Source organism: Juglans regia, chromosome 1, assembly GCF_001411555.2.
Source record: "Juglans regia cultivar Chandler chromosome 1, Walnut 2.0, whole genome shotgun sequence".
Classification (NCBI taxonomy): Eukaryota; Viridiplantae; Streptophyta; class Magnoliopsida; order Fagales; family Juglandaceae; genus Juglans; species Juglans regia.
In genome coordinates this window covers 15,505,144-15,518,815 of record NC_049901.1, presented here as the reverse complement: position 1 = coordinate 15,518,815, position 13,672 = coordinate 15,505,144, and the positions used below count along the sequence as shown (strand labels likewise).

Here is a 13,672-nt window from a genome sequence, read left to right as displayed (position 1 = left end):
GCCGTTTGATATATAAATATATTTTTGTAAAGTGAGGCATGCAGAGTTGCGGTCAATACATAGAAAAGAGAGAAAAGTCTTTTTGTGAGATTCTTGAGAGCTAATTGGCTGTAATGAGATTTTGGGATTGAGGACTTTCATGATTGATCTCTTGTACTCCATCTTTGTTTGATTGTGAATTCATTGAGACCAATCATGCTAACGGACGTAGGCTTGTTTAAACTGAATCACTTAAATCTTAATATTTTGTGTGAGTGTCGATTTTGTTATTTGCTTCCGTTAATCTATTTTAAAGTCATCTCTAGACATCCAGTTAATTCTAACATGAAAAACTTTATTTACAAGATTGTGTCGAAGGAAAGAAGATTGAGAAGAATGATCGAACTGGTGGCTTTTATGATTAATCCTTATTTTAACAATCAAAACTAGCCGGTATCTTTTGTACGTAGGATACAGCAACTAAAATTTTAGTGCGAAACGATGTTGCCACCATTGTTGAAAAAGTGGGAAGTTTCTTGTGAAGTCGAGTCATCTTTGTATTCATTTTACAGAAGTGTAGTTGGAATTCGGCTTGGATTTCCATCAGGGAAATATTATTCTTTGATTATGATATTTATCCGACGGAGAAATGAGAGGAGGATTGCACAACTAGTGCCTTCTTTTTAGCAATGTTGATGAGTCAATCTGATGAAAGTAGCATGTAATAATTCTATTATAGTTGGGTAGGCACCTCTAAATTAAGCTTTGAAGATGCATGCATGGCATTTGGTGCCCATACATCATCAATGGTACTTGGTTGTTCAAATTCAACAAATCAAAATGGTGGATTTCCGAAAACCCATTATATCTTTGATTGCTCATACTCTGTATGTTGTTCGTTAAGCACGTTAGTTCATAGGTAATCAACCACTGATGAGGACGGCAGAATAGTCAAAAAAGAGAGAACCACTAATTTCAAATGCTCCACAACAAACCCTCTAATTTCACATCATAAGCTATGAGTCTTCGCTTATCTTCGCCAATCAGTCAAATATTCAATAGTACTAAGGAATGGACCACAGTTAATGTGCTCTCTCTCTTTCTCAACATTAAAGTCAGCTTTCAACTTCCTTACGAGTGGGCAGTGGACTTGTGCGAAACGTCCAAAGATGCTTTGAATGGTTCCTTATCTTCTTCACGCATCTGATTTCTGCCTCTAGAATTTTGGCAATATCTGATTATGATAGACCAAGTTTACAGCAAAGATACTGCAACGTCATTAAAAATTACTGAAAATTAGCTAGGAGATAAAATAAAGGGGTGAGGGCCCGACAATCATCCAAGAAAATCGGTACGCAAAGAGAGCCAAAAAAAGGAAAAGAAGTAATAACTAGGGTAAATACGATCACAGAAATGGTACTATTCCTGCTGGTCCCTATGGTTTCTTGGCATTGGCTGTCTTCATGCCTCATGGCCTAGGAGAGGCCACAGCAGAGACATGCAGTTCTCAACTCTTCATTGAGTGAGTGAGGGGTCTCCAACTAAACTATGTACAGAAATCAAAAGAATATATTAACATTTAGTTATCAAAGTACGCACCAAGAAAGAAGAAAATCCTCTAATCTTCAACATCTTGACCCAATTAACTTGGATTTGAGTTGAGCTAGTTTTCTCCTCAATTCTGTTGAGGAGCCTGGAGAAACTCTACAAGGGTTCGTTTTCAGGGAGGCAGGAGGCGATAGGTGAGGAGGTTTTGTAAAAGAGAACCAAAGACTTTTTAACTGCAACGTTCTTAATTTTATTTTTTGATTTTGGAGAGGGGGTTTCGAACTATAGAACTTTATTTTGGGGGCTGTGGGTTATACTATAACCAGGCCACATGCCTTTGGCAACCTTCTTAATTTGTTGAGTCCAAAGGTTGATGCAAAATTCTATGCTGCGTACTTATTTCAATTTGAAGTTTCGTGAATTCGGAACACAGAATATTCTTGACCTGCTTAATCTCATGATAAATTAATTTATGAATTATATACGTTTCACCGTTTAAATTGAAATTCAATGTAGTGCAGGAATTCGGAAACAAAACCACATTAATAAGGTTCCAAAGACGTTAATTAATTCTGGAGTAGTGCACTTCTAATGTTACATGTCATTGTATTTGTTTCAGAATAAACCCCAACCAACACCCATCCACATCATCTCCGTGGACATTTTAGCGTATATGAATTCTCTAGGTGATCTCTGTATTTTCCAATATATATTGCCTTCAATCAAATCACGATCCTTTCCCGTCCAGACTCCCACAATCTGTTCATATGTCGGCCATTAATAGCCCTGCAATTCCTTCTGATCTCCCCCGGCTGGTCCCGTTGCAAGTCACCCATCTTCAGCATTCCCGTCACAAAGGCCTTGAAAAACTCACTCTGGTCTTTGCTAAACAGCTCCACAAACTTTCTAGTCTTTGTGAACGTAAAAAGTGTTTGATCCGAGTTGAGAAACCCTCTCCCAGCAACCAAGTCCTTGAAGTACTGGTTATCGAATATACGGGGAGTTGCATCAAGGTCTCCTGTGACGTTCTGGTCAACATTAGACGGGCAGAGCCTGTCAAGCTTTTCTCTATACTTTGGTTCAATGGCAGGGTCCGGCTGGCCGGTGCCGGACTGGTTGTATAGCCGAAACATGACGGAAAAACAACGAGCTTGGCCAATAGAGTGAGACCCAGAAAGGGCTACAAGGTCTTTGACAGAGAGATTGTAATTGTGGAAGAGATCAATGAGGGAACTGGCATTGGATCTAGGACTCGGCATGATTTCATTCGAGTCTTCTTGCTTTGCACTTAAGCTGTCCAACCTTCCGAGCCTCACTTCCCAAAAGGGTCCTCCAGTCTGGTTTGAGTCAACATTAACGACATCATTTGATCATTTTGAAAAATACTACAAACAAAATACATCGATCTCTGAAAATCTTTGATGCTAATATTAATATTAAGAAAAAAACAAGTTTCTCGGACTTTCTCATCACAAACAAACGAGTACTGTGCCCCCCATCGGCTAGCTAAAATTAATAAAGTGCATGCGCCTCCGGGGGAATCTTATATATGATACTGCCGTATTTGTAACTTTGGACTTGGGGCTATAAAAAATCATTTACGTTAATATTATATTAGACCAACAGGGGACCTAGTCGACAAAAGTTTCAAGAAAAGTGGCCTCTTTGGCCTAGAATTCTGCGACAAATCGCAGGGGCCAAAGATCTCCTCATTTCCAAAATATACCGTAATGCGCGCAAGGTCGATCTATACCAACTTTGATTTCGTTTTTTGTTATTGTTTTTCCAAAAGAGAAAACTAATTAAAAGAGATGCTGTGTAAAAAATACAGACCAGCGCAACGGCATCTCTAGCGGCAATAATTATGATATCAGCGCATGAAACAACTCCGGGGCAAACCCTTTCCAGGGCCTCCTTGGCTTCATCGATGACTTCGAAGGATCTCAGAGAGTTTATGTTGGAAAGGGCGTCTTTTTCTCCGAGCATGGTTGCTGTATCATCCAGCAACAAAGAAGCATCACAACCCTATAATAATATTGAACCACCCGTTAGCATATATATATATATGTGTGTGTGTGTGTGTGTGTGCATCTAAATTTCATAAGCTAATTAACAACGAAACTGAACTGAAACATAAGAGTTAGCCTTGCGAGTTTACGTTAACAAAGCAGTCATGGAATTGGAAGCGCATGACTGAAGCGACGCTCCGGGGTTCTCTAATCAGGGCATTCTTCATGACTTGTCGGACGACGGATTCGGCTTCCGGACACGTTTCCGAGTAAAAACCTGACCGGAGTTGGGCTGCAGTGGCCATGGTTATGCATAAAAGAAAAATCAGAAAGAGAGAAGACATTATTTAAGAACAAGTAGTTGGGTGTGACGGTGTGTGAATGGTCCAGTTCTGTGATCTCTGTGAAGCTTTATAACGCCCATTGGGTGCATGTGTGGAAAACTATATATGGATCATATAAAGGGGTAACTGTTTATGGGTCCCTCCTCTTTTTATTTTTTCTTGAAAAGTTTATGGGCATACATTTATATTTACACACATATATATATATATATACTAGTTAAGGGCAACGTGCGCTCCACGTATGTCCAGTTGTCTACTATTAAATATTGTAAGATGTATAATAGGCAGTAAAATATGACCAATTTCAGATAGAATCATCGTATAAAGCAAATCATCATATTATCACAAGCAGCATATGAATAAGGATTTTTAACTAAATTATTTCCCTTTTTATCTCATATTATAAACCCTAATATCAATGCTTATATCCAATAGTATTTTTACGAGTTCCAGATAAAATAATATATAATGAGAATCTTGGATCTTGTTAGGCAGCAAACTCAAGAATTGAATGCATTTAAATGAAATGTAACATCCATAAGCAAATTAAGATTATTTCTTTTACTAAAAAAAAAATATTGTTTGGTTAACCTTACAAAAATCTCTTGTTTAAAAGACTAATGTTTCTATAATATTAAAAAATAATATTCTAACAATATTTTATTTAATTTTTAATTTTCATTTCAACTAATCTCATCTCAATTAGGATCTAAGCTATCAAAAAAAAAAAAAAACCTCAGTATCCAAACTCACCTAATCGGCAAAAGAGCAAAAACATGAGAGAACCGGATTTGATGAGAAAAAAGGAAAAAAGAGAGAGAAATTGATAAGAACATTGTTCATCCCTTACTTATTTTCAAATAAAAGTCTATTTGAAAATAGATTTTATTCCAAAATTTTCATATCATATCAGATCTCCTTTTTAAACATAACTGAAATACAAAATTTTAAAAATAATCATTACAACTTTCTCAAAATTTCAAATTTCAAATAAAATATAATTTATCTTTTTAAATTTTAAAATAAAAATAATATTATAAAATTATAATCTAAGTGTCTGATAATATTTTAATTTTATAATATTTTTTTATTTAACTCTTTCTCTCTTTCAATTATTTTTTATAAAATTTCATCTCATCTAACTCTCTCCAACATTATATAAATTTCCAGAGAGTGAAAAAATTAAAAATGTTCTAATATATATTAACATATTCTAGACCATATTATTTAACACTACAAATAATGTTAAATTATTGCGTTAGTTCAAAAGTAGTTTAGCTTTTAATTTAAAAATGCAAACCAGATCATCTTAATTTATTTCAAAAGTTTTCATAACTCTTTTTAATATTATTAAAACAGAAACACTATAAAAAATAATAACAATAAAAAGCATTAATTTATTTAACATTTTCACATTTGGGTAAATAAAATAGTAATAATGACATATTATATTTTTAAATTATTAAGAAGTTATAATTTATTTCCTTATGAAAATTTGTAATTATACTAACCAATCTACTATTATTACTCTTAATAATTATAGTTGGATGCACATGTTGTATATTTGTTATTTTCAAAATAAATATATAATGTGTCAGTTTTAAAATTCAAAACTACAGTGGTAAGTATTAAATAATTTAATCATATATTTTATAAAGTCTCATCCTTTACATTTAAAAAAAGGTAATGATAGGGTTACTATCCTATTACTACCCAATTACTACTCATAGTTAATTTCAAATTTTTTATTTTTTTATCATTTTCTTTGAAATATTCTTTTAACATCCTTAATCGAAAAAATTAAAAAAATATATAATTTTATTAATAATCACTTCCTTAACCATTAAGTAAAATAAAAAATTTAAAAAAAATCAAATATAAAAAGAGTAGTAAATGAGTAGTAGGAGAGTAGTAATCCTATCATTTTCCTTTAAAAAAAATTAAACAAACTATAGTACATTAAAAATTATAGATCTACCTCAAATAGTGTAATTAATTTCAAGTTAATTAATAAACTATTCAATTTATCCAAAAATGAAAAAAAAATATTTAAGTTTATTTCTTAATAAATCATTAAACAAAAACCATTAATAAAAGAAAAAAATTAGATTTATAATGAAACTGTAACAATTCAATTCAATATTTACATAATTTAAAATTAAAGTAAATAAAACACAATAAAGACACAACGCTCCTATCAATTAAATTAAATTAAATTAAATTAAAAAATTAAAAAAAAAAAAAAAACAGAGCCGCGGCGGCTTGGATTCGTCGTGGCGGTTAACGGCGGCACGATAGGAGCTGATATTGGAAGGGGAGGAACGCCGGACGGAGGGGAAGAGAATGGGTGGGGCGGTGTTGGCCACGCCGGCGTGCGGCGGAGCACTGGAGGCGACGAAGAATCGGACAGGCCGCGGCTTCGATTCGCTCGTGGCGGTCAACGGCAGCACGAGAAGGGCTGGGATTGGAAGGGAATGGACGCCGGTCGGAGGGGAAGAGAATGAGAGCGGCGGTGTCGAGCACGACGGCATGCGGCGGCGCACCGTAGCAGATGAAGAAACGAACGGGAGAGAGGGGAGGAGGGGCTCGCGCGCGGGAGAGACAGGGGCAAAATGGGAAAATTCTCAGTGGCAAAACCGTAATTTTGGAATAAAAGTAGGGGTAAAATTGAAAAAAAAATATTAGACGAAAATACTGTTACAGACTTCTTCGCGCTTTATATATAAGTAGATATATATATATTGCATGAGGGACATTTTGACAATATATGAGAAGGTTCTGGTTGGAGAGAAGGGGGCAGCAGAAGCAAATTGGGTGAAGAGTTTGAAGGACCAAAGCAAACTGAGAGTTCACAAATGACCACATATATATATATATATATATATATATATATCTTTTTAAACGGTGTTGAAATTAAAAAACTATACAAAAATCTTGATACATTTGACTTTTTTAAGTTAGATGAGCATCATGAATGCCGCAATAGTAGACAAACTGGATCACAATCAAGATTTTTGTATAGTTTTTTAATTTAAACGCCGTTTAAAAAGATATATATATATATATATATATATATATATATATAGTATGGGGAGTTTACTATATTTATTACACTAAGATCCATATACATATAATTGCATGGGTGTCAATACATGATCAAAGGGTTTTGGTTGGGGGGAACTAGAAGCCAACTGGGTGAAGAGTTTGAGTGACCGATAGCAAATTGAAAGTTTGGATAAAGAGTATGATATATGATCATAGATATATCATATTGGTGTGGTTCATGTGGATGGTGGATTATGATCCAATTTCTCTACTATTGCAGCACCCACGATATTGCTCTAAAAAGGTCAAATCATGTATCGAAACTTTTTACAATTTTATAGCCTTCAGAATCCATATTCAGTCTGGATTTTGAAGCCACATCCCGTACTGATTCCGTGCATGAATGTATATAAGAATAAACCAGCTGTGTGGCACTTCAATATTATTATAAAATTTAATACACCAATTAATGGCACGTCAATCGTTACCACTTTGCTTAGAGGGTGAAAAACATTCATTAATACAGATTTCTTTTTCGGGATCGAGATTACTATTTACTGGTCAATCATCTAATGCTTAGAACTCGTAATTGATGCTAATTACCCCCAAAAAATGGATTAATTAAGTTTATTTGGGGTGTCGGAGATCGGATATGAAACTCAATAATGCGCTACTCTTTACATAGAGAAATATTGTTATTTTTCGTCTTGAAATTATGGTTAATTTTCATTTATATAATTGGTTTTGGTGTACTAAGTTGTACGTGTGGTTTCTTATATAGATTATTGTAAGGAAAAAATATTTAAAGATAAATTATATTTGCAGTCTTAAAATATGTTGTTCGTATTCCCTTTAGAAAAAATGAGTAACTATAGAACTCACATAAAAAAATTAATTTTTAATAATGACTTCGACTTTTTTTCAATAGGAGCATGTGGAGAGTGCACACTCTAAGATGGTATATAACATTGTCCATAATTAAAACATGCCACATCCATTGTACATGATAGTTGAAAATTTTTCTCATTATCTATATTTTTTTGATGACTCACGGAGTTTGTTTATACTTTAACTTTGAACAATCAATCTTTAAAGGTATATTTAGGTTCGTTATACCTCCTTCCCTTTCTTACTTCCTTTTGAAATTTTATTCCCTTTGCACACATTCGATGTTAAGGCAGATATGTACCGGCCTCATATCAACACACCTCAAGGAAGCTTCTAGAGAATTAGAGAATATTCAAGAGAATAAAATCTTCCAGAAGAATATTTGTGTAACTGAAATAGTGACCTAACTAGCTAGGTGTCACCGTGGTGTGACCATAGGACAAATTCTGTTATGGCTAAATATCTATATATGGAAACCTTTGTGTACTGAAGGAATATGAGTGCAGGGTATACAAATACTCTGAAAGAAAATATTCTTTGACAACTTTTCACAAACACTTGGTAGTTAGTCTTTTTTCACTTCATCATGGTATACTGAGCCTAAAGGACCCACGTCCAAACTGTTTTTTACAATTCTTTCTCCCACCTCATGGAGTCACCAAAAAAATCACCCACTGTTAACACCTTCATCATCAACTCAGTCACACATTTCATCACTATCAAACTCACAATCGACAACTATTTCTTATGGAAGGCACAAGTTGTGCCGCTCTTCAAAGGTCACCAACTCTATGGTTTTGTCGATGGCTCCTTCCCCATGCCCACTCTCATTCTTGATGACAAACCTAACCCAGCACATACATGATGAATTATACAGGATGATCATTTCGGCTATCAATTCCTCCCTCTCTGATAATGTTTTTGGCTCAAGTCCTTGATTGGGCAACCTTTTGTGAGGTTTGGACCACCCTTCAAAATCTCTTTTCTGCAAAATCATCTGGTCGTGTAGTTCATACCAAGCATCAGCTAGCCACACTAAAAAAAGGACCTGAATCAGTTTCAAAATATTATACCAAAGCCAAAGCACTGGCTGCTTCCTTAGGAGCCACTGGTCATTCCCTTTCTGATTCTGAGTTTTCTATCTACCTTCTAGCCGGTCTTGGCACAAACGATGAATCTCTTGTTACTTCCCTCACTACACGACCTGATTCACTTTCACCTCATCAAATTTATAGCTACCTCCTTAACTATGAGTCTCGCATTGCTCATCAAGCCCAATCACTACTTTTTGGCAGCATAACACTACGACTAGACCAACTTCTTCCTTTGGTTCTAATCGTGGTCGTAATTCCTCCTTCTGTGGTGGATGGCGTGGATGTAGTAGCGGCAGAGGTTTTTTCAATAGTGCTTGTACTGGAGGCCAATCCTCAAACTCCTTCTCAACTTGAATGGGTCCTTGCCCTGTTTGCCAAGTATGCTCTAAACCAGGTCATACTGCACACATGTTACCATCAGTTCAACCAAACATATCAGGCCCCAACCCAAACTTCCCTCACTACTAACTATACGTCTCTCCCCACAACCACATCATCCCCTTCCTCCTAGTTCCTAGACACTGCAGCTACACACCACTTAACATCTAATTTCAACAATCTCAATGTCGATTCTACTCCATATCAAGGCTCCAACCAAGTTAGCATGAGCGATGGCCCACCTTGCCAATCCAACACACGGGATCAACTCATATGCATTCCTCCTCTGGCAATTTTCTTTTGCGAATTCTATTTCATGTTCCCTCTATATCTTGCAATTTCCTCGTAGTTCGTCAATTCTGTCATGACAATAGTGGTTTTTTTGAATTTCACTCTAGCTTTTTTTTTTTTTGTGAAGGATTCATGCTCCCGGGAAGTTATTCTCCAGGGCCATATTGAAGATGGCTTGTATGTCTTGTCGTCACCTATAGTGCCTTCGACAGCATCCTCTCCGCAAGTATTGATTGGCACCCATACCTCACCTCAACTCTGGCACTCAAGGTTGGGTCCCCTTCTTTTAGCACCACTTCATTGATTCTTCGTAGGTTTCGACTTCCTCTCACCTCCAATGCTACCCTTGGTCACTGTTCTGCTTGCTCGCATTCTAGAGCTCATGCTCTCCCGCACCCTTCATCTCCATCTCGCACTCACATGCCCTTTCAACTTTTATTTTTGGATGTATGAGGTCCATCACCTGTTCTCTCTACTAATGGCTCACGGTTTTATTTGATAATTGTAGATGATTTCTCCAAGTTCATTTGGTTATTTCCTATACAATTTAAATCAAATGCTTATTCTTTAATTCTTGTTTTCCTACGTTTTGTTAGTAATACATTTTCTACAAATGTTTTTTTGGTTCAGTCAGACTGGGGAGGGAAATTTCGCCCTCTTAAATCGATTTTTAAATCTCGTGGCATTTCTCATAGAATCATTTACCCTTATTCACATAAAAAAAGGAAGTGTTGAACGTCGTCACCGACACATTGTTGAAACGGGTCTTTCACTTTTATCTCATGCTTCAGTCCCTAAAAAATATTGGGTAGAAGCCTTTCAAACTGCCAATTTTCTAATTAACCGCATGCCCACATCAATTCTTCAACATAAGTCCCCTTTTGAAGTTTTAATGGACCAAATCCCGGATTATAATTTCCTATGTCTTTTTGGGTCTGCCTGCTGACCCAACTTAAGGCCGTTTACTCGTAATTAGACTATTGCTCTAAACTTTGTGTCTTTATTGGCTATAGCCCAGATCACAAGGGTTATTGTTGTCTTCATATCCCTTCGGGCTGAACCTATATTTTTAGGGATGTCACCTTTAATGAGACATCATTCCCCTTTGAACCACAACCCAAGTCCACTTCTCCTCAAAATTCATCTCTGGACTCACCCTTCCGTGGGCCTACTTCTAATTCTATTCCTACCTCACTTTTCACTCCTATTCTACCTCAAAATACTCAGCCAATTCCAGGCCCAATCCCTCTCACTAGCCCATCACAACTCACTTCAATATCTTAGCCTGATATCACACTTAGGTCTCCTTCCTCACTTTCCTCTTCTACTCGAGATGGCTCCCCAGCCCTATCCTCGTCAGAATCTCCCACTCCCTCACCTCAAATCGTGCAACCTACCTCCCATCTACTGGTTACCCGTTCACAGTCAAATATTTATTATCCCCGACGTCTTACCAGTGGAACCATTCTCTGGCCAACTCTCAAACCGTTACTCTCTTTCCCTGAATCTTCTCCCAAAATGGCTTCTCAGCCTTCTCCAATACCGGAAGAGCCCTTATCCTTCTCTAAAGCGTCCAAATACCTTGAGTGGCGTCAAGCCATGAACTCTAAAACTGCCGCCCTTCTCCACAACCAAGTGTGGAATTTGGTCCCTCCCTTTCCAGACTTCAATATCCTTGGTTCCAAATGGATCCTCAAGTCAAAGCGTCAAGCTGATGGCACTCTTGAGTGCTGTAAGGCACGCCTTGTAGTTTAGGAATTTCATCAGCAACTTGGTCTCGATTATAATGAGATGTTCAACCTAGTCATACATGTTACCATTCGACTTTTGCTTTCCCTTGCTATCACCTCTAACTGGTCTCTTCGACAGCTCGACATATAGAATGTCTTCTTGCACTGGGGACCTTGAGTAAGCAGTCTAAATGAAACAACCTCCTGGGTTCTTGAATCCTGACTTCCCAGCAAATGTTTGTAAGTTGAACAAAAATCCATAGATGGCTTGAAGCAGGCTCCTAGGGCCTAGTTTGCTAAGCTCAGTGATAAATTACTTACTCTCAGTTTTCATTGTTCTAGTTCAGATTCCTCTTTGTTCATACTAAAACATGCCTCTGATTGTATTTTTATTTTGATCTATGTTGATGATATAATAGTCACGGGGTCTAATCCTACACTTGTCTCAGATTTCATAGACTCTTTACATTCATATTTTCCTATTAAAGATCTCAGACCTTTACATTACTTTCTGGGTATTGAAGTAAATAGATCATCCGCTGGTTTATTTTTACCTCAATGTAAATACATATCTGACCTTTTAATTCGAACCAACATGCACAATTCTAAGTTGATTTCTACACCTATGTCATCCTCTAAAAAGCTTATTGCATTTGATGGTTGCTCTTTTGAGGATCTATCGTGGTATCGTAATGTAGTTGGCAGCCTTCAGTACCTAGCTTTCACAAGACCTAATATCTCCTTTGCGGTCATTCGAGTATGTTAGTATATGTATTGTCCACATCTTCCCCATTAACAGGCTGTCAAATGAATCGTTCGTTATCTCAACCATACTCGACATTTAGGTTTATGTTTTTCACCTTCTTCCTCCTTTCAATGTTTGCTTTCTCTAATGCTAACTGAGTTGGGTGCCTTGATGATCGTAAATCTACTAGTGGGTTTTGTGTTTATTTTGGCACTCATCTTATTTCCTGGGATTCTAAGAATCAACCCATAATTGCTCGGTCCTCTACTGAAACCGAGTACAAATCTATTGCTAACACTACTTGTGAGCTTCTTTGGTTGCAGTCTTTATTATGTGAACTTTTCATTTTTCTTACTGCACCTCCTACTTTATAGTGTGACAATCTTGGTGCTACATACTTGTCTCTCAATCCTGTCTTGCATTCTTGAATCAAGCATGTTGAATTGGACTACCATTTTGTGAGAGAACGAGTTGCAGCCACATTACTTCAAGTTTCATTTATTTCAAGCAAGGATCATATAGCAGATATTCTCACAAAGCCTCTCTCATCTGTAAGGTTTTCCCAACTTCGATCAAGCCTTAGTCTCACTCCAGTGCCGCTTGCATCGAGGGGGGATGTTAAGGCAACAGATGTACCTGCCTCAGATCAACACACCTCAAGGAAGCTTCTAGAGCATTAGAGCCTATTCAATAAAATAAAATCTTCCATAAGAATATTTGTGTAATTGAAATAGTGACCTGGTTAGCTAGGTGTCATCGTGGTGTGACCATATGACAAATTCTGTTATGACTAAATGTCTATATATGGAAACCTTTGTGCACTTAAGGAATATGAGTACAGGGTATACCAATATGCTAAAAGAAAATATTCTTTGACAACGTTTCACAAACACTTGATAGTGATAGTCTTTTTCATTTCATAATAATGTTAATTTTCCCTTCAAGCCTAAGAAATGAGATCATTATTTGTTCAACAAGCTCTGATTTTATATTCAATTTCTTCTTTCTCAATTTTTCTATTAGATGGTATAATCATAAAATACATAGCCTAGATGATTAAGTATGCTATGTGGTAAAAATCAGGAGAACAGTCGTATGTTCTATAGCCAATATTGGGACTAGGGAGAACCATACGAGACAAAGATTTGTATTTGTGCCCAAAATTACCCCTTACACTAATAGGAAAATGGGCTAAATTAAGCAATTAATAAGGCCCAAACGAAGAATGCTATATAAATTTAAGATGAAAAATAACATTTTATTATATATATTTGTCTGATGATTTATAAAGCTTGTTTAAACTTTAAATTTAGGCAATTAATCTTTAAAATCATAAAAAGATTATATAAAATTAATCTAACAAACTGACGTGAATTTATGTAATCCGTTAAATTTATTTTATAATAAAAATAACTTTATAATATAATGAATTATATGAAATTAAATTAATTTATAAAATTATTTTTATATAATCTATTTATAGTTAAAATATTTCTTATTTTTAGAGTTATATTCAGTTTCCATAAAATTCATAACTCTCAACTTAAATTAAGGTGCTCACGTGGCTATCAGTCTCAATATATATATGACAACAACGAACTGCAAGAAATTAATTCAAGAG

General features: G+C 35.9%; 1 protein-coding gene across 1 annotated transcript; it reads right to left on the bottom strand.

The window, feature by feature from the left end:
• Window positions 1-2,061: 2,061 nt before the first annotated feature.
• Window positions 2,062-4,050, bottom strand: LOC109011145 (peroxidase 17-like). The gene is made up of 3 exons (XM_018992225.2): window positions 3,686-4,050; window positions 3,361-3,552; window positions 2,062-2,864 (listed from the first exon to the last, which is right to left on the bottom strand). Exons 1-3 carry the CDS (start codon window positions 3,878-3,880, stop codon window positions 2,250-2,252), a joined length of 1,002 nt encoding a protein of 333 aa, XP_018847770.1. The 5' UTR covers window positions 3,881-4,050; the 3' UTR covers window positions 2,062-2,249.
• Between the last annotated feature and the right edge of the window lie 9,622 nt (window positions 4,051-13,672).

What these genes read in the sequence shown, in the direction of transcription:
- LOC109011145 (XM_018992225.2), bottom strand. Translation starts at nt 3,880, where the DNA reads ATGTCTTCTCTCTTTCTGATTTTTCTTTTATGCATAACCATGGCCACT. An exon ending in TCCATGACTGCTTTGTTAAC is followed by an intron (nt 3,553 to 3,685) that starts GTAAACTCGCAA and finishes ATATTATTATAG; the next exon opens with GGTTGTGATGCTTCTTTGTT. An exon ending in CTAGAGATGCCGTTGCGCTG is followed by an intron (nt 2,865 to 3,360) that starts GTCTGTATTTTT and finishes GACTCAAACCAG; the next exon opens with ACTGGAGGACCCTTTTGGGA.